The sequence below is a fragment of the Chamaea fasciata genome, unplaced genomic scaffold (genome assembly GCF_029207755.1).
Source record: "Chamaea fasciata isolate MVZ Bird 193981 ecotype frontalis unplaced genomic scaffold, bChaFas1.0.hap1 SCAF_10, whole genome shotgun sequence".
Classification (NCBI taxonomy): domain Eukaryota; kingdom Metazoa; phylum Chordata; class Aves; order Passeriformes; family Sylviidae; genus Chamaea; species Chamaea fasciata.
The window spans coordinates 18,143,496-18,164,157 of record NW_027094095.1 but is presented as its reverse complement, the minus strand read 5'-3'; the positions used below and the strand labels follow the sequence as shown (position 1 = coordinate 18,164,157).

Genomic DNA, 20,662 nt, shown 5'->3' with positions numbered 1-20,662 from the left:
TTAAAAAAAAAAAAACTATATTGAAACTGAGTGTGGATGCTCTCTAGATATATCTCAGACTACAGGCTGAGAAAGAATATCCAGGCGGTAATCACTGTGTGCTGTTTTACACCTTGACTTGTCCACTGCCCCTGTACACATGCCCTCTGCATGCTGTAACTTAGGCAGAAGGCCATTGCAATTACTTTTTTGTCACTCTTTTTTGTCATCTTTTTCTTGTTTGTATTACAGATGCTGGAGTCACATAAATTAACTTACCAGCATGATATAACGGGGAAGGTCCTTGTTAGTTGCTATTTGCAAACAGAAAAATAAGAAGGTTGCTAGCTGAAAAACAAGATGATTAAACAAAAGGGTAGTGAAATAAATGAATAATGCAAAAGTGAAGGGAAACTTACAGGTCTGCCAGTTGGGCCTACTATGCCTTCTTGACCAACAGGGCCAATATATCCCTGTAAACAAGCAAAGAATTTTTAGTTCACCATGTTTCCAAAAGAAAGAAAATCCTCACGGCATATCCTGGTTTAAAGCTGCTCAGCACACAGGCCTGTCAAATATCCAAAAGATCATGGTGATACTCTCTAAATATTGAATACACATTACAACAAAATCAGTAAGGTAAGTATTTTATTAATTTGTTATAGTCGTGCTTGGAAAGCCTCCACACATTCTTTAATGTGAAAACTGATACACTAAACACAGTGGAAACTTAAGTACTCTGATTACAAAAGACCACACAGTTATTGAGCTACAACCAACTATATCTTGAGCCATACTACTGCCCACAAGGACTCTTGTAAGGCTGCCAGTAAGTGCTGCTAAAATGCCACTTTTCTGATCCATTTCACTTAGAGCAAACTGCTCATGTCCAGTCTCTATCTCATATAGGAATGTTTAGAAAAATGGCTATTAGAACAGTCCCCTAAAGCTTCTGCTCTGCATCTGGTTAACTGAACAAATTCAGTTCTCTGATGTTCTGAAAGGCAGCAGTGAGAGAATATTTTGTAGTAAGGCCTCCCATGCTTCAACCTTTCACACTTGATGCCACACTGGATGCACAAAATGCTAAAGATGTTTCTACATTTTTTGGTGAGTAGCAAAGCAGAATGTAATGAAGAATAAGCTAATGAAGGTTAGGAACATTTTAGACAGAAACAAAATGTTCATTAAGAAAAGACTATCTATTGATCAATAATGCCTAAGCACCACTGTGTCTTACTGCAGGCAAAGTTTGATCCCTATTTTTCTTTTACTGTAAAACATAGTTACACAATCAGCAGTTTTGCCAGTAAGAAGAATGTTAACTCCAATAGACAAAGAAATAAAAAGTCATAAGAATTACACTAAGAGATCCACACTTAGTCAGTAGAGCTTGCTTTTTTCTTTCAAGATTAAGGGCCCAGCTCTATTGTGCGTCTGTAAGTGTGAAGATACCACAGTAGTGTTGCAGTTCAAGCAAAGGGCAGCTAGACCCAGACAAAGGTTTGCTTAGAGGCTTCTGGCCCTATTAATAAGAAAATAAGATGATTCTCTAAGTTAAAAACATGTTCCACTTGCAAAAACTCCTCCTAACAATCTCTTTCATGCAGTGAAGCACTTACAGCTTGGCCTGTTGGACCTTTCGGGCCCAGAATTCCAAATAAGCCAATGTCCCCCGCAGGACCCTAAAATGCAAAGGAACACTTTAATCAAACGTAGACATTAGCTACGCACTTGTTTCAAACTCTTGTAATCAGTGAAAGTAAGATAATTTCTAAGAGCAGTAACAGTGAAAATACCAAGCGCACTGACCCAGAATGTTTGTCCTTAGACAGTGAGTACTCAGTTCTGCCTACCATGTTCCAACAGTTCAGAGATATTTTGAACAAATTAGGGTTAAAGCTGATTAATTCTATGCTTTCATAATGTTCTTACTCTGTAAATAGCTTACAATCTAAGAGAAAAGAACAAGCACGTACTTTTGGACCAGGGAATCCTTGAAACCCCATTAAACCTTGATCTCCATCTTCTCCCTGTAATAGGAGCAGGCATCCTTACCATTAGTTCACGTTGCTAACTCTCAGACTACGTGTTTTGCATCAACCACTGTGATTACATACAATCTGTCCTTTCAGTCCACTGTCTCCTGCAGCTCCTTGGTCACCTTGTGAGCCTGGAAGGCCTCTTTTGCCTCGCTTTCCTGGATGACCTAGAAGCCCTTTCTCACCCTGTCAGTAAGAAGAAAATACATCTTTTATTACAGTTATGGAAGTTACAGATGTAAATACAGGTTTCCTGTCAGAAGCATGGAACATGTTTTCTCCTTAAGAAATAGACTTATTCCCTTCATTTTATTTCCCTCAGGAAAATAATTAAACATACACTAAAATGCAAGTGTGACTTGACTGCTCCTTGAATCTGAAACATAAAAACCATACCTGTTGGATCAATTCTAGCATGATATCTCCCAGTGTAAGCAGTAAAATTCACAAAATGAAATACAGAAAAGACAGGTTAAAATTTATTTTTAAAAATAATCCTCTGAGCAAGACACAGTGTACTTGTCAAACTCCCTGCTGTTAGACTAAAAATCTACATTGATTCAAATGGAAACTAGACAAGTTCCTGCAAGAGAAATCTTTTGAGGACTATCAAATACACAGAAGACATGTCTAGCTCAGAGGTTATTGAGTTGCAATAAAGGCTGTGAATATACAGGTTTCATGCTTTGTGCTTATGCTCTTTCCTGGTTCCACCTTTGTGTCATTGGCTTGAGTCAGTATGTGCCTTATTAATGCTTATTCTGCATTATATGCGGCAACAGTTTCCCCTCAACTCATCTATTCCCTGCCTTTCTCAGCTTGCAGGCACTTCTGAGCAGGAACTACCTCCTACAGCTCATTGTCTAGGTAAAGTAGTAAAATTCAGAATGGAGGCACTGGTAATAAACACTGCAAATAATGAATACAGATTATACTAAAACATATTCATGAAATAACAAAGACAGTGTTTCCAAGTAACTTAAGGTTTCAAAGAATGGCTTACCAATAAAATCTCACAAAGAAAATGAGTTAGATAAAAATCATGATTTTAGATAAAAATTTTAGATTCTATTCTGAATGAAGAAAATTATCTGTGATATTTCCATTGTTTGCTTGTTTTAAAACTCAAATGAGTCTAATTAGTATGAGGATATGTTGATATCAGGTACCTGGAACTACCTGGAAAATGGAGCACACTCAGATTTGTTTCTTTCTGAAAGGGCTGAACAAAACCAATGTAAGTCCTGTGATAAATGGACATCCCAGACACACTCATTAGCCCCCAAACCTGGGACTTAGGCTTGAAGTTATGGCAATGCTCTGCTACTAGACTGCTTAGGTATTTAAATCATCCCAACTGTTTTTAGTAGCTACAGAAGTTTAGAAATAAACATTAGAAAACATCTGACCCTGAAGCTGGAGTGAATAAATACAAAGTGTTTTCATGGCTTCTGGAGTTGGGAATAGCATTCAGATGGATGAGATCTCTATTTTCAAATTCCAGTTTATGGAAATGTGGTAAACACAACTTGTAATCGTACCCTTCAAGTAAGACTTAATGTGTGTTACTCACACAATTATCAGTAGTATGGTGGTTCCACAGCCATTAAATGCAGCACAAAGAATAAGCATTATCAGCAAAACTGTACTTACACAACCAGATCCCATGTTTGTACCTACCTTTAGTCCAGGTGCTCCCATGGGCCCTGGCATGCCTGGCAATCCTCTGGGACCTCGAGCTCCAGGATAACCTGCCAGACCCGGTAAGCCTGAGTTTCCTTTATTGCCCTTAACCAATTGAAAATAATGGTTTACAATTAGAACAACCAAGCATGTTTTTTCAATGTATGCTGATACAGGCAAATAACATAAAATCAGTCAAAACCACTTAATGCTTCCTGTGTATATGGACACACAATGATAGTACATCAAAACAAATTGAAAGACAATGATCAGCAGTATCACATGGATTTCTGCTAATATTCCGAAAGTAAAAGGCTGAAAATTGTTTGAACTTCACCATATTCATTTTTCAAGAAGTAACCCTGCATGAAACAGATTGAGACTACCTTTCCAAAAAATACTCAAAATTCAACATATTTATTTATTAGGATCAGGCATATTGGTGATACCAGTATGGCTATGTACACTCTGTAAAGATTCACGTGCAATAACGTTACCAGACGAAGAAAGATCAGAACTTTTGCTATGAAAATGTACGAGAACATCAACCTATCAACAAAAGCAACTATTTTAAATGAAAAAATATGTTAGTGAGTACATGGAGTTAAACCACTTTTGACAGGTTAAAAAAGACAAAATGGAAATTTGCTACCATAAAAATGAATATATGTCTGATGTAACTTAGTAGCAATATAAGCATATGTAAATCCTCCTTTTTTCCTATGACATTCAGTTAAGCACTCACAGGAATAAAAGGGTTGTATAAACCACAATTTTTGTATTAAATGTAATTTTCTGGGCTTTTGAATATGGTGATGTGGCTTATAGATTAATGGTCTGATAAACTTACATAGCAAAAGTTCTGCTCTTTCTGTTCATTGTGGCAAAAATCAGTTATAAGGCTCCCTTTATTACAAACTATAAGGGGGTTATGGAGTTGTCTTTATGATGATTGTATGACATTTTCAGTGGAAAGGCAAAAAATGTAAAAATTCTTTGGGGTGATACTCCTAAGTCCAACTCCAAAGAATTTTAAGAATTTGGAAGAAGTTCATGACCTGAGAGTGGAGAGGCTTCAGTAGGGTGCACCTGCCCCCTACGGGTAACTTGTTTAATTTTCTCTTTGTTCAACCAGATTGAAAATTTATACCTGAAACAACAGTGCCTCATCCAGCATCTTGACTAATTCCTAACACCAAATCTAACTTGGCAGTCTTTTATAACTATTACTGGTCCATCTGGGTAGAACTATTGAGAAATTCATACTGAAAATCAAAGTGATCAGACTTTCAAAGACAAGAGCTACTCAAGGAATCGTCTCTCCGTCTCTGGAGGGACTAATCAAAGAGCTGTCTCACGGCTCCCAGAGGCAGCAGGTCACCACCTTTGGCCCATAGCAAAGAACAGTCAGACAAAAAACCCATTTCCAAGAATGCTCTTAGATACCTCACATACCTAATACTCTGTTTCACTGGTTTTGGACAAAACTTCATAATTATTTAGGTAGGGAGACACAGGTTACAAATACAAAGTCAATAAGGAAAATGTGGGATTATCTCAGACCCTAAGAGGAAATAGTCTCAGGCTCATTTTCAGGAACAGAATTGCGCAGCCTCTCTAAAAAATGATTTTGACAGAGCTGTAGTTACTACAGTCATAAACCAATGAAACTGTTCTTACGGCACACTTCCCTGATGCTAACTTTATATCTTGGCTTGATTATCAGGAGCAGAAGAGAAAGAAAAGAAAACAAAAAAAAAGGTCTAATTTTCAAGATACTCAAGGAACTGAGAATGGTCTCTTCTTTTTAAATACCTTAACCCTGGAAAATCTATAATGCAAAATGACAGAGGAAGTGTGGAAAGCAACTTACCTTAGGGCCGGGCTCCCCTGACAACCCAGTCTTGCCAGGGTTCCCAGGAATGCCTTCTGGTCCAGGGTACCCAGCTGCTCCTTTCTGCCCTGGTGGCCCTGGTTTTCCCTTGAAAAAAAGGTCAAATCAAATATAGCACTGTTGGCTCTCTTCATCTTTACCCTCTCATAACTAGATTTCAGTCACAGTATTTCCTAAACCCTACATAGCAGCAGACCCAGTGATATGAATGAATAGTCACAGAGGGAGCTCTGAGTTAGCATGTTTGGTTTGGAATTCTACTGGTTTAACCTTAGACTTGCTCTGTCATGGGATCTGAGCAACTTCAGCTGAAATCATGGGACTGACCCCTTTGTGTGGCAGGCCTGGAAGATTACTGAGAGTGTCAATTCTTAAACTGAAGTGAGGAAATCTGATAAAGTCATCTATTTATCCCTGAAAAAAACTCAACCATATGCAGTTTCAGCCTTTATTTTACTAAATGCTCAGTACTGAACTTTCACAAATTTATGCTGTTCAAATTTGAACATATCAAGAATACAAATATATAATATGGCAAGTTTGTGGTAACTGTTGCTATGCTTGCACCAAAATGTCTCATGTCACATCCAAGAGAAGAACATTGATTACTTTCCTTAAAATTATTTCCCTTTAGACAGATATACATTGTCTTAAAAAGCTTGGAGTTCTGCACTAATCACTCTAGAAATGCCATTTCTCAGAAACGTAAAATGTTCTAACTACAACCCATTTTGTCTGAAAACATATAGGTAACACCACCCATACAGAATATAAGAAGCATGCCATCCTAATCTTATTGCGAACTTCTGGTTGCTTAAGTATCTTCATTTGGGATGTGCTTTGAAACTTCCTCAAATTCTAGTTTTACTGTCCTCTCCTCACTTCTCTGTGTCTTGCTTTCCTTCTTTTCCTTTGCCTGCTGAATGATCCCTGCAGTCCTCCAAAAGAAAATGCTGAGTATTTACAAAGGGCACACAGATCCTTGTCTTCAAAAGGCTCCTCCTGCACCCTGCCCAGCAGGTACAAGCTCTGTGCAACAGCTGCATTTCTCCAGTTACTGACAATGTTTTGATGTGAGGTAGTAAAAGTTATTTACAATATGTGCTTGTGTGGCATTATTTATTAGGGCACCAAAATAACCTTGATGCATTTTGTTCTTCGTTATGTTTACAGAACACCTACTGCTTCCTGCTCTGTTTTTTCCCTCAGGGAAAAGAGCATGCAAGTCAGCTCCTCTACAGTAACTCAAGAAAAAACATAAAAAATTTCAGCTCAGGGCAAGCAAGAGAAATAAATAAACCTCAAGGCATTTACCACATGTATCCATCATGGACTTAGGGATCCAAGCTTCTGTAGGCTGCAGTCGAGCAAAGAACTGATGGGGTCAGAAGTGAACACAAGTACAGTTCTGTGCAATATAATGTGATAACTTCCAAATGGACTCCAAAAATGATCTAATTAAATAACTTCACAAGTGGTAAGGACCTTGTTGTTAGTTGCATATCACTTCCATATGCTGAGTAAGTGAATATAATTCAGTATAGTTTAACAAAATTTCAAAAATTATGAATATTCAAAAATGACAGGGGCTCCTTTACACTTCCTGGATAATAAGAAGGTTCTTTAGAGTGAACACAAGACCTTCTGGTAACTTTGGCACGATTCAATTTTGGTCTTTTTTAGTTAGTATTTTCTTTGTTTTATAATCTGAAGATAGGCTGTAGAATTTTGTTACTTACAGGAATTCCAGCTTTGCCTGCTTGACCTGTTGGTCCTTTCTTTCCTGTGGGTCCCTAGAAGTTACAAATTCTTGTGAACTGACAAATGCCTTAAACTCAATCCCCTAAGAAAAACTGACGATTGTTCCCCTCTAGTATTCATGTTCACTTTGTCTGGCTTTGGACCAGATTATCCACATTTCAGGAGACAGCAGAAGGTTTTTCAAGTAAAAGTAAATACATTTTTTGGCAGAATTGTGTAATGTTTTTCCCTTTTGAGAATCAGTCTTTAAAATTTTTCCATCAATAAGCACAAAATGTTTTTCATCATGAATCTGGTAATTTCTGTATCAGCCACCCTTCTGTGAGGAAGTACACTTTTACAGCATTTCCTGTACGCTTCAAAAGGGAAGTCATGAAAAGTAGGCAATGTAAATGCACTGAATGTTTGTGGAAGAGAATACTAGAAAACAATAGTATCACATATCACAGATGTGAACGTTTGTTTTTATCTAAGATGTACACAAAAGATAAAATTTGCTTAAAACCAGACTTTTATGTTTTTTCATCTTGACTGATCTAGAAATTGGTAGTCTTAGAAAAATGAGCAGATACCACTCTTATAAGTGGTTTAGTGACGCAGGAGGTCATGCACCAAGGAAACCACGCTCAGAATGGGTCAAAAGCTTCTCAGAGAACTCTGTTACAGGATAGTCTCCACCAAATATAAAAATCTATAGCATTAATTTTATCCAACTAAAAGATGCAACTACTGAGGAACAGGAACAAGAATAACGCTTGTTAGTATAGAACAAGTAGAAAAAAATTTCCAAGATTTTCCAAACTAAGTATTTCAAACACACTTCTTAAAGCAAAAGTTATGTTATAACTACCATGCTGCAAAAGGACACAACTTGCAGTAAAGTGAAAAAGCTTGGGTTATTGTAAGTCTAAATGTTTTATAATTATGTAAATATGATAAAACCAGCAAAATGTTGTTCTATTGCTCAATTTAATGCCTTTTTTGTTAAGAATGGCATAAAAAAAAAAGTCCACCAATCAGAACTGGAATGTGCATATTCAAATAACTTAATACTTTTTCCATTAAGATTTCTGGATGCATATGAATTAAACCCAGATGATTCACCATTGCAGTTTATGGGATTAGCTTCACAAGGCTTGCTATAGCAGCACCAGTAATGCCACTGGAGTTATGACTGTATTAATGTTCCCACTACTAACATTTTTGTGGAAATCTTTAAGCTCTTATGGATTGCTCCATGCTGAATATTGGTTCCACATTTGTAAATGGCAATATTGATCTGAGGAGTACTTGCAAGATAAAGAAAACATTCTCCAAGAGGTATTGCTGATTTTGTCCTGGGATGTGAGTAGTTTGTCAAAAGCAATATATTCCAGTTCACAGCTAGAGTACACGATGACAATGTCTTCACATGACCTTTCCTTTCTGTGGCTCCCCAGTTCCAGTCTACTACAGATTCTTGTAGTTACCTACAAAATTTTGAAACGCTAACAGAGTTGCTTTATGGAATAAAGCTTTCTGCTTTATCTCGGACATAATATCTCATTTAAATTGCAATGATAATTGGTATTTTTAGAAATCTTTTACCCTAAATCTTTTGAAATCTCAAAAGCCAATGACATTCAGTCCACAGGAAGAACATAAACACTTTTGGCAATTTTCTACACATCACCAAGACAAAATAATATTTCCAAAGAAAACGATTTGGTCTTTGATTTTTGTCATGATTTGCTCTGTCATTATTGCTCTAGTATTCTGTAGCAAATTCCTTACTCCCAGGTCTCTGAAAACTCAGTGCAGTGCAGTACCAGGAGGCTTCATTTACAGATCAGAGAAGCAATATCCCAGTTAGCCTCCAGAGATACTTTGCCACAAGAAACTCCACTTTAGGGGATAATTAAATATCACTCAAATGTTTCCAAAAGAGCCTCTCAAAATGCTTGATATCACTCCCAAGTAAAACTACTTATCTATCAAAAACCACATATTTACTAACCAAGACCATTATGCAATATTCCATTTTATAATTTTTCTTGTCCCTGTAGGTATGAAAAGGAAACCCAAACACTCAGTTTTAGCCTTATGGAAGAGTTTTCCAAAGATACCCAGTGAACAACAAAATCCTACAAATTCCAATTAAGTGCAGTTCTGGTTTACTTTTTTCTACTTACTTCTGAACCTCTTTCTCCTTTTGGTCCTTGCTCTCCCAATTCACCTGGCTCTCCCTTTGAAAAGAGCATACATTAAATAAATGATAATAATCATTTGAATGCAAGTGAAAACATATTTTCAACAGTCAGTAGAGAAATCTCAATTGTTTGAAACACTTACTGGAGGCCCTTGTTGTCCAATAGGTCCTCTAAGCCCTGGAAGACCTATATGACCCTGGGAAGGACAAAATACAACATATTGCAACACAGGTAACTCAGGCTGCCATGCTCAGTGAGCTGCAGACTTCCTTGTAAAGCCCATCCTGGGAGATGCTGGATGGACCCAGATTCATTGACATGACCTAGAAAAAGTACGGTCAGATCTCCAAACTCTACAGAGCTTTTATTCTTTACATTCTCTACTTCAAGCTGCAAGTGGGAATTACATATTCTTTAAACATTTCTGCACTTCTGTAAGCATAGATTTGGTTCATTCATTTATTACTATGTCTATTACTGTGTAACTTGGATATTCTGTGTCAAGGACTGTCTCTCTTGTATTTTGTGTGAACTGCATCAGTGATAAGCATGAGTAACCATCCAATTTTTATGTGCTGAAAGACTGCATATAATTCATGAATAACTTTTAGGATTAGATTTACAATAAGTAGTGCTAAGTTTCAGAGAAAAATGTTACTACAGTATTACAGAAACATAAAACTGTTTAGGTTAAAAGTGACGTTTTGAGATCATTTATGGAACCCTCTTTCTTCAGAAAGGCCAGCTAGAAACAACTGTCTGGGACCATGTCTAGTCAAGTTTTCAGTATTTCCACAGATAGAGATTCTACAACCTCTCAGGGCAGCCTGTTCTGGTGCTCAGTCATCCTTACAGTAAAAAAGTCATTTCAAAAGGAATTTCATGTGTTTCAGTTTTTGCCCTTTGCCTCCTGCCCTGTAACTGGACACTATTGAGACAAGTCTGTCTACTTCATCCTAATTTCCTCCCATCAGGTATTTATACACACTAAGGTCACCGGAGTCTTCTCCATCTGAGGAGTTGCAGCTCACATGTCTCCATAAGGAAGATGCTCCAACATGTTCCAAAAGTGCATCAGTGCAGTGAGCGACCAGCACGTGCATCTCTGCACACTTGTGAGGGAAGATGACACTTCTGCTGCATTACTCCACATCTGCACAGCATGCCATGTTCAAATAAAAAGACTAAAACCCAAAAGGTATTACCTTGTATCCCTCATCACCAGGTTCTCCTCTGTCTCCACGTTCACCACTTTGACCCTAGAGAGCAAATCAAATAGCAAAATGTAACAGCTGAACTGATTATAATGCAGCAGTGAAATATGAACAGAAAGCTGGGATTTCTCTCAAAATAGACTAACTACTGAGAGGGAACTGAGGAATACACACATAAAAGTTAGTTTGGCTAAAGGAATAAACATGATTTTTTTCTAAACAGAATGCACTGCAGTCAGATAGTAGCCACAGTCTAAATTTTTTTGTAACTGAAGACTAGAAGCTAAAACATAAATATTACTTGGGGCTTAATGAAACAGGACGGAGGATTGACCTCAGTGGAACTTCTCCAGATTTATACTTATATAAAAATAAATATTATGAATTTAAAATCTGAATGGATACATGAAGTGACTCTGGTTTCAAGACATGCAAGGGAAACTCTCATATGGCTTCTGTAAGACAACCCATTAAAAATTGGATTCTTTTCTGAAACGACTTGCTGTACTCAAAAGCTACTTTAATTCTGAAGTTTGTCCTAATAATTTTGACAGGTTCATAAATGCTGCAGAGATACACTCCACATATGAATTCAGTACAAAAATGGTTACAAAATGCAGTTCTTTAAATCAGTTGAATTAGTTCACAGTGATTATGAAATAAGTCAAAACATATTATTGATTAGTAGAGCAATTAAGTATAACTCAGGGTAAACAGAGAGGGTAAAATTCTTTTCTAAAATGTGCTGATCTAAACACAGACTAATGGCATTAGTGGCACAGACTAGTAAAATAGAGGGCACAGATGGTTAAGCAGGAAAGAGCGCACAACAGCATTTTCAGAGAGATTACACATTAAAGGACCATCATTCTATATTTTTGTACTGATTCCTGAGACAATGTTATAAAGTTTCAAATGCATTGGCTCTTGTCTTGAGATGCACTAGTATAATTTTTTTGAGAAAGAAAGACCTACTGGTTCACCTATGGGCCCAGGTAGTCCAGGGACTGTATTGTCTTCGCCTGGGTAACCCTAAACCAAAGATAAGTATTCAAAAACGTTAACTTGGAAGTTCAACCTCATCTACCATGCACATAAGTTCACATGCTAATAAAAAGCAGAGAAGACGTTGTATAGATGCTAAAAGAGAATATGATACTTATGGTTTAAAATACTGGATATGGTAACTCCGTTTTAACATTCACCTAAATGTCCCAAAGACATTTAAGACTTGAAAAAGCTGAATATTTGCTTTATTCTAAAATGCAGCTATAAGAAAAAGAAGAGATTAATTGAACAACATCCATGTAATCGTGTCTTTATTTAATGAAAAAAAAAGGATAAACAGGATACTTGGCAAAGGGAAAAAAAGAAAATTTCTTCCACTATTTTGAGAAATACACTTAATATAAAGAAAAACAAGACTACAAAAGACTCCAACATTAAGTCTGAAGTCTATTAAAATTTAAATATGAAATAACTGCCATCCAAGTTAATAAACAAAAAATTATCTATTCCAGATGATACCTATCAATAGTAATGCAAAGAGAATCACATTTTAAATATGATTAAGGACTTCTACCGTCGGTCAAAGTGGTTTTTCAGAAGTGACCAAGCAACCTAGACACCTAGCCCTCAACAAATTAGTTTTCAGTTATTGTTTCTTAAATCATATCAAAACCTATTTATAACATCAACCACTAAACACCTATTCAGAGTATTTATTGCAAAACTCGCTCTAGGTTGTAGCTCTGTGTCAAGGGCAACACAAAGTGAATCCATCTACCTGCTTTCTTGGGGTCACACGGGTTTCAGTGAGCATACCAATCTGTTTTCAGGCTTTGAGACTTGAGAGAACAACAGTAAATTTGACACTAAAATAGCAGTACTGAGGCCACATCCTGTCCCTAACATTTTATATTAACCACAGACATTTGTCCATTCTAGTTGGACTTTCAGGCAAATCTGTGGGTGTACTCACAGGCTGAGTTAAGTAAATATTTAGCTGGTTCTGCACTGATTATTTTTGTCAGCAGTGCTCGCTAAGGGCAGTGGTGCTGTCTGATACAATAGCCTGTGTTCTGTACAATGGGTACCTTGTGTTTTAAAACCTCAAACATTTTAACGGTATGGTTTGGGACTCCATCTCCGAATGACCCATTTCCTCACTTTGCATTTCTTTTCATAGTCCTTGACAACACTAACAAATACTGCAAATGGTGACTTTTGTTGCTTGCTGTGGAAAACAGTGGGTGTGCAGTAACATTTCCTCCGTTTATAATTTCACAAAACAGATCAGTAAAACCCGTGTTCATACCTTTTCTCCTTTGGGGCCTGGGGGCCCTGAGGGCCCCGGAGGACCCTGGTGACCCTAAAGAAGTAAACCAAACACAAATTATTTTAAACCAAATATTTCAAGAAATTATTCCAAAATTTCTTTTAGCTACTTGCTACGTTTCTTTTTCTTTTGCAAAGTTTGCAAAGTACTCTAAATCATGTTATGACAACAAAATCAATGCCAGAAAATGGACTGTGTGCAGGAAAAGCTCTATGAACATTGGGGAATTACATGTTCTGATAGGGCTTAATGCAGGTGATGGGAGCTGGGCTGGTTCTTGCTTGAAGGTTTGGGTCAGTGATGGGTGTTTGTGTTTGGAAAAGAAACTGGACAGTCTGCTTTGTAAGAGGATGACTCAATCCATCTATGATGATTTTCACAGCTATTTTTCAGTGAAAGCCACAGTATCTTTATGTCCTTCAACTCACCTCACTCAATCAGCTTCTGTAACTGAAATGGAAACTACATGGCCAGACAGTAAGCAGAGGTGGTGGTGTTTGCTGAACTCTCTTTATAATGAATAGCTGTAGTAGTTTTAGAGGAACCTTATTCAGGAGGGGTGAGACACATTGGATAAACAGCAGTTTAAAGTTAGTGGTAAAACCCCCTGTGAACGAACTCACAAAAACCAGGCATCCTTGCTTAAGGCTAACATTTCTGAGTAGGCAAACACACCATATAAACATATGTGAGTATCTGGCTTTCCTGAAAATATTTGTGTAGTCTAGATACAGATTCCTAAGATATTTGAAATTAGAGCACCATAGACTTACTTTGGGATGTACGTGCACCTGAATTCAGTAAAAAACATACCCCATAACCTGGAATTCCTGGCTCTCCTTCGGGTCCCATTCCTCCTAGGTGTCCCTGTTAAATGCAGTGAGAGAGAAAGGAGCTCCTTTGTAAAGTGCTACAACAATGCCAACTTTATAAAGTAAGCACTTGGAAAAATCTTGAAATACTGACATTTGACACCACGGACAACTTTCTTGTAGGTCCTACTTCATTTATTAAAGAATACTGGGCTTTTCATTCTTCTGTGGGAAAAATGGTCAATGTTTTAAGTCCTAACCTTATAATCTTTGTGCATCATTAACTCAAAAAGATCTGAGCTTCGAGAGCTATGGAAGAACTCTCTTTATAAGTGCTAGCATGCCAAGAGAAGTGGAGGGTGGTCATCACCTCAAAGTTGACTCCTTCTCTTGAAAATATTGGGCATTAGATAGCAAACTTTGTTTCTTTACTTCACATGTTCAGGAACACATTGCTGTATTCTGTGGCCACAGGACTGGACAGAGACAGGCATGTTGCCTCTCCAGTGTGGAGCCTGGATGCTTCTGTGCATCTGGCACACTGTATGGAGCAAGCTTGGGGAGCTTACTATGAAAGGGGCCAGAAGTTAATGGAATAGACTTAATTCAGTTAACTTTGGATCAGATTCCTATTTGATAGGAGTAGTAGTCTTCATCTGAAATGCTTTGTTTCAGCTATGGCTAAGGCTTATTGTATGTGATAGCAAACCCCCTGATTTTTGTTCTTGGAACTGGAAAGGTTCATAAACACCCATAGCAGTGAGGTTACATTTGGAGTGTGGGACGTGAGTATTCCATGGTGTGCTCTGCCATCCCACTCTCCTAGCTGTCAGATGACCAAAAGCTTGAGACAGCTCCTTCCAGATCATTGCCCCAGGTTTCTGTCTGGAGAAGTGAACAGGTCTTGTTCTGATGCTGAAAGACCTCTGAGCTCTTAAGTAAGCATGTTTTGTACTAACCATGGGACCTCGAGTTCCTCTTGCACCTTTGGGACCAGTTTTTCCAGGCTGGCCAGAATCACCAGCAGGTCCAGTTTCTCCTGGAGGGCCAAGCTGTCCCTTTTCCCCCTGTTGGTGTTATTACATTAAAAATAATAAGAGACTGACACTAAGTTCCAAAATGCAGTTTATGCTTAATCAAAATGTGTAACAGCAGTATTTAATAGGTATGACATTTACTGTATGTTATTTACTGTAGTTATTAGAATGCCTGAGCCCAGAACTCTGCAGCATAAAAAAGTCTCTGCTAAAGCCTTCCCATTATGTTTTTGTTTTCTTTTAGCCAAAGCTTAAAGCAGAAACTGTTCTGAGTTGCAAAAGCACATCCTGATACAAATTTAAATTTCCTAAGGCCTTGAATGTTATTGATTGCAGAATGATGACAATTCTAATCGCTATGGCTAACAAGAAAAAAATTGGCTTGAAGCATGACACAAAACAGGGATAGTTTTGGTTCAGTGGAATTTTGTAACGTAAATTTGAGTTTCAGATGAAAGGAAGGGAACTGGGGAAGATGAAAAATACTACCTTCTTTCCTAAACGGCCCCTCTGACCTGGATTTCCTGGTGTTCCTTCAGGGCCCTATATATTTATTAGGGAGAGAAAAAAAATATTGAGAAAGGCAAGGCCTGGAAACATGTTTAACCTGTGCTCCAAACTGCATAACTAAGTAGGCTTTTGTAAAGCAGAGTGCTGGGAGGAAAAACGTCATTAACTGTGTCTGTAAGCGAGTTAGTAGGGCTGTCTCAAGTTACAGCATAAACAAGTGGGCAAGCATCAGGGATTATTTATCAAAGTAGTGGACATGCACTGTAAATAGGGGAGAAAAAAACTTAAAAGATTTATCTTTTCCACACAGAAAATATTACTTTACAGATTTGTGAAGCTTATTTGTTGCTTTGTAACCTACTGTTTAAGGAAAATGCAATATTACTCTCACTTCCAATGAAACAGACAATGGGCTAGAGGAATATGATTTCCATGTTTAGACTAGGATATTATGATCTGTCTACATCCCTAGAAGGAGGTTAAAGCAAAACTGTGATGTGTGCACTCCCAGATGCCAGGGAGGATGAGGGGAGAAGAAGGGAGCTCAACAGCTGCCTTTGGAAACATGTAGAACAAAAACGTGAAAAATCCCTCCCTAACCACATCCTCTCAAAAATCGAATTGCCAGACCTGCCTGTCTCACTGAGGCACAGAAGCACTGCTGGTGTTGTTTCCTGTAAACAAGTATAATTACATAAAGTGTAGATATGCCAGGGTTGAGCTGTTTTACAATAATTTCAATGCATGAAACTTTCAATGTTCTCCGAAACTACTAATTCAAAATAGAGAGTCAAAGAAACAAAACTTGTTCTGCAGTGCACTAAGGGGGCCAACAACCAAAAGAACACTTTTTTTTTTCCCCCCTAGGAAAGTAGTTCACTGTGAAGAACTCAGGACTAAAGACAGCAGAATGTAACACTGATGCTTAGAGGACAGAGTGGACAGTGCTCACAGCCGTGAACAGCTGCTGCTCTAACAAATGTTTTGTCAGACCCCACCATCACATAAGAGCTACACAGAAGGCAGCCAGGGGACTGCAAATGAGAACATGATGATTTTTGGTAAGGGAAGCTGGTCTGATTTAAAGCTACAATACTTGCTTTGGAAACTGTGCTCCAAATTCTCATGAAGAAATTGCATACAATTTCATGGACGGATTTTAGTTGCTAGGAGTGATACCAGAACGAATAGGCAAACAATGTTGCCTGATCTAACAATGTTGCCCATGAATTCTAATGCTTGTCTACTATTTGATCTGTGTGTGCTTGCTGACATATTGTTTGGAGAGGAGAGATGTCAAGTGAGAGGCTCCAAGCTGTATGGTACGTGTGTCTGGATGGCAGGTGGGGAGGAATCACTATTTGCCAAGAGGTCACATATTTAAGACAGGAAAAGCATTCCTCTCTCTACCAATCCTGAACCACATTGGAAGCTTATTTAAATGTGGTCATCTCTAATTACATAGAAAACCAGAGAAATCAAAAATAAAGGAAGAAAGAAAAATTAACTCTGTTTACTGAAAGCAAACAGGCAAGAAGTCCATTTCAACTATAAAACACTTACAGGGATTCCCATTATGCCAGGTTCACCAGGGAGCCCAGCAATTCCTGGTAATCCCATCTCTCCTTTTTCACCGCTTTCTCCAGCAAGTCCTTGGTCTCCAGGGTCTCCCTAAAACACAGAAAAAAACCAACCACCCAAAAAACCCTTAGTCAACCCTTCTGCTACAGAATTACTAGTTCATAAGAAAAGGGAATTCTGGATGTCTGAGTTTGAAAAAAGGCACACTAAAACTGATGTGAATCTTACCAGTCAAATTCAGATCAGGCTCTAAGTTAGGGTAAAGCCCTTTCTATCTCATTCATACAGTCCTACAGCCACATTTTGCCTCATCCATCACCAGGTATCTGAGGTTGTTCTGTATGACATCTGCTGTCCTGGCAGAGCACTGATCCAGTTTGGGGAGCAGAGCAGCCTTGGGCTTGCTTTCTCCTGCACTTTAGTCACCAGAGACAAAAGCTGTACTCAGGTAAAGCTTGCTTTTCTTTGTCAAGCCTTTCAGCTTTGCAGCCCTTGCAAGGTAGATTTGTACCTGAAAGGTACAGAAAAACCTGTACTTAACAGGACCTCCTGTGTTAAAACTAAGTGCACTCAACTGGGCTCAGCTGATCTGGCATTGACCCAGGATAAAAAAGGGAGATTTGGGTCCTTAGGGTAATAAGAGTACTTTACATCTGCTACAGAAACTTAATGTACCTTTGGGCCATCTTTTCCTTGAATACCATCTTCTCCTGGAGGCCCTGGTTCACCCTTATAGAAAGAAACAGTTGAAAACAAAGTTACTGCCTAAATTTCTTGACTCATACAAGTTTTATACATCTTTATTATCTTCTGGACAACTTTTATATTGCTGTTACAAATTATTTATCTTCAGTGTCACAGCCCATGAATATCCGATGCAAGAAAACATAAAAGATGATGAGCATTAGAAAAATGAGGCAATACTATGTCCATATAACCCTGAAGATTTAGACAGTAGCACTGAGATTTTGTTCGGTTTCAGAGTATATAACATGTAATTACAGTAACCTCAAAAATATACCTATTGTGTCCTGAAACTTCCATGTTTATGTGGGTAACTACTATATTGGTATGTTTACAGACTTACTGTAGGGCCATTTATCATCAGAAATATTTCAACATTACAATCACAGAATCACTCAGAGACCATCTAGTTCAACCATCAGCCCAGCACCACCATAATTATATTCCCAAGACCCACACCCAGGTGCCTCTCAAACACTTCAAGAGACAGTGGCTCCACCACCTCCCACAGCAACTTATTCCAATGCCTCATCACCCTTTCAGTGAAAATTTTACTTCTAATATCCAACCTGGACATCTTCTGGTCCAACTTAAGGCCATTCATTCTATCATTTGTTAGCTGGCAGAAGAGACTGACCCCCACCTCACTACAGCCTCCTTTCAGGTAGTTGTAGAGAACAATGAGCCTCCTTTTCTTCAGGTTAAACAACCGCTGCACTCTCAACTACTTCTCATAAAATTTGTGCTTCAGCAGCTCCGTTGCCCTTCTCTGGACATGCTCCAGCACCTCAATGTCCTCTTTTGAAATGAGACCCAGAACTGGAGACAAAGCTCAAGGTGCAGCTTCACCAGTGCCAAGTGCAGGGAAAAATCCACTGCCCCGGTCCTGCTGGCCACACTATTTCTGACACAGGCCAGGATGCCACTGGCCTCTTTGGCCACCTGGGCACAGCTTGCTCATGTTCAGATGCTGTAGACCAGCACCCCAAAGTTCCTTTCTGCTGAGCTGCTCTCAAGCCACCCTTCCCCAATCAATACTATTTTTAACTTGCTACAATATTACACTGTTTTGTTTTGGTTTTTTGTTTTTTTTTTTTTCCTTAAAAAAAAAGAGGCTATCAGAAAATACCTTCTTATTGAATTCTTCTGATAAATCAAGATTTCTCAACCTGCACTGCTTTTGTAACATACTTTTCCATTGTGGAAGAAGATTTGCATCCATAGCTTACCCTTAAACCTTGGTCACCTGGTTCTCCAGCCTTCCCAGCAGGACCAATGTCTCCCTGGGATATCACAAGGAAAATCATTGGATTTTAAAGGACAATATTCATAATAATTACAGAGTTTACAGCTCATGGAGTCATCATGACAGTAACAGTGTTTCTTAATGGCCCGTTCCCTATATCACTGTCTGCTTGGCTAATGAATTAGATCTCTCTGATTTGCTTATATGAAAATTTGAAAATTTAAACCGCATAAGAGAGAATAATTTCAACATTTACCTTTGTGCCTAGTTCCCCCTGCAGACCAGGTTCTCCTTCAGGGCCAGGAGGTCCCTATATGGTACAAAAGCTACTGTTAAGTGATCACTAGTAATAATTTTGCCACAACTAAATAATACACCCAAAACTGAAGGAAAAGAATGACATGAGACACTGAGCAAGATGAAGGTCTGAAAAATCAAGACAACGTAGTTCTTTGTTCTTTCTAGAGCCAAACAGAAAAGAAAGGAGGGTACAGAAGGAGTTCAGGCAATACACTGTGGGTCAGGAACATTCTGAAGACTCAGCAGTACCACTAAGCCTGTATCTTTCACCATAAATTACTGCTGAGCAAGCATCTATCTTCTGTAAATCTGACTGACAGCTTCATCTCTGTTTAGGCTTGGAGCCAAGTAGATACAGCCTTTGGAAAACTAAGCCCCTTTGGGAGGCCTCAGCCCTTAATGAGTTAATGGTATCAGACTGCTTTTTGTGAAGTTTATATATAAGCCTTTTCTTAATAGTCAGTCAGAAGTCTGGATTTTGGGTGACTGAAGAAGAGTGTTTCTTTGAATAAGCCAAATCCCTACTGTTCTAAGTGAGCTCATCCCTCAGGTACTTCATTACAAACGTGGCTAATACATTCTGTCACATTTCTCTCAATGAAATATTAAAAACAAAGTAGAAAAACAGAAGCAGAAGTTAGCAAGAAGGCTGTCTACAGCTGCTTTCCTTTATCTACAATTTGAAAGAACATATGATTAATGGTGTTTTAGTGCCTAACTGCCAGATAAGTGGTGCTTCCAAAAAGAAAGTTGTTTGCTCAATTAAACATTCACCTCCTATGACAAATGTCATTGACTGTATGCTCAAAGACAGTGCATACAACAGAACAAGCTAGATATTTTAGACATTTTTGGTAACATCTTTAAGTAAGAGTCTCTCAGTAGCTCATGATATTTAAGTCAGCTGCAGGCAATAAAATTTTTTTTATAAACATATTGTCCAGGCTTAGTCAGTTGTTTGAGTAGTTGTAATTGCTATATAAGCGATTAAAATCTCACCTCAAAACCCATTTCTCCAACAGGGCCAGCATCCCCTGGTTGTCCTCTTGGACCCTGGCATTAAACAAAATTTTGGATGCATCATTCAATTAACATTAAATTACATTGTAGAGTGTTCAATTGGTCTCTTCACAACTCTTCCAACTGGAATAAAGAAATGTATTTCATTGTCTTTTCTCCTGAATCCAGCAGTGTATCCAAGTCCCGTGATGGCATACAGTACCAACCTTGACACACTGAAATAACAGGTCTCAAATAATAGCACAGATGTCTTTTCTTTGAGACAAAAAATAAATTATTATCTGAACAAAGCTCTTCTCTTGACTAGCTGAG

At 38.2% G+C, this 20,662-nt stretch overlaps 1 protein-coding gene across 3 annotated transcripts in view; it reads right to left on the bottom strand.

Annotated features, from left to right (window-relative positions):
- Window positions 1-20,662, bottom strand: part of COL24A1 (collagen type XXIV alpha 1 chain) — a 122,083-nt gene that overhangs the window by 11,426 nt on the left and 89,995 nt on the right. For all 3 annotated transcript variants that reach the window (XR_010722462.1, XM_066192530.1, XM_066192531.1), the window contains exons 33-52: window positions 20,330-20,383; window positions 19,287-19,340; window positions 19,014-19,067; window positions 17,716-17,769; window positions 17,023-17,130; window positions 15,439-15,492; window positions 14,872-14,979; window positions 13,914-13,967; window positions 13,080-13,133; window positions 11,738-11,794; window positions 10,754-10,807; window positions 9,691-9,744; window positions 9,531-9,584; window positions 7,338-7,391; window positions 5,578-5,685; window positions 3,702-3,809; window positions 2,100-2,207; window positions 1,959-2,012; window positions 1,602-1,664; window positions 399-452 (exon numbers count right to left, since the gene is read on the bottom strand). Coding sequence is in view for 2 of the 3 variants with exons in the window: in XM_066192530.1 (XP_066048627.1) it covers window positions 399-452; window positions 1,602-1,664; window positions 1,959-2,012; window positions 2,100-2,207; window positions 3,702-3,809; window positions 5,578-5,685; window positions 7,338-7,391; window positions 9,531-9,584; window positions 9,691-9,744; window positions 10,754-10,807; window positions 11,738-11,794; window positions 13,080-13,133; window positions 13,914-13,967; window positions 14,872-14,979; window positions 15,439-15,492; window positions 17,023-17,130; window positions 17,716-17,769; window positions 19,014-19,067; window positions 19,287-19,340; window positions 20,330-20,383 (1,362 nt within the window). In the remaining variant the exon portion in view is untranslated. The remainder of the gene's footprint in view (window positions 1-398; window positions 453-1,601; window positions 1,665-1,958; window positions 2,013-2,099; window positions 2,208-3,701; window positions 3,810-5,577; window positions 5,686-7,337; window positions 7,392-9,530; window positions 9,585-9,690; window positions 9,745-10,753; window positions 10,808-11,737; window positions 11,795-13,079; window positions 13,134-13,913; window positions 13,968-14,871; window positions 14,980-15,438; window positions 15,493-17,022; window positions 17,131-17,715; window positions 17,770-19,013; window positions 19,068-19,286; window positions 19,341-20,329; window positions 20,384-20,662) is intronic.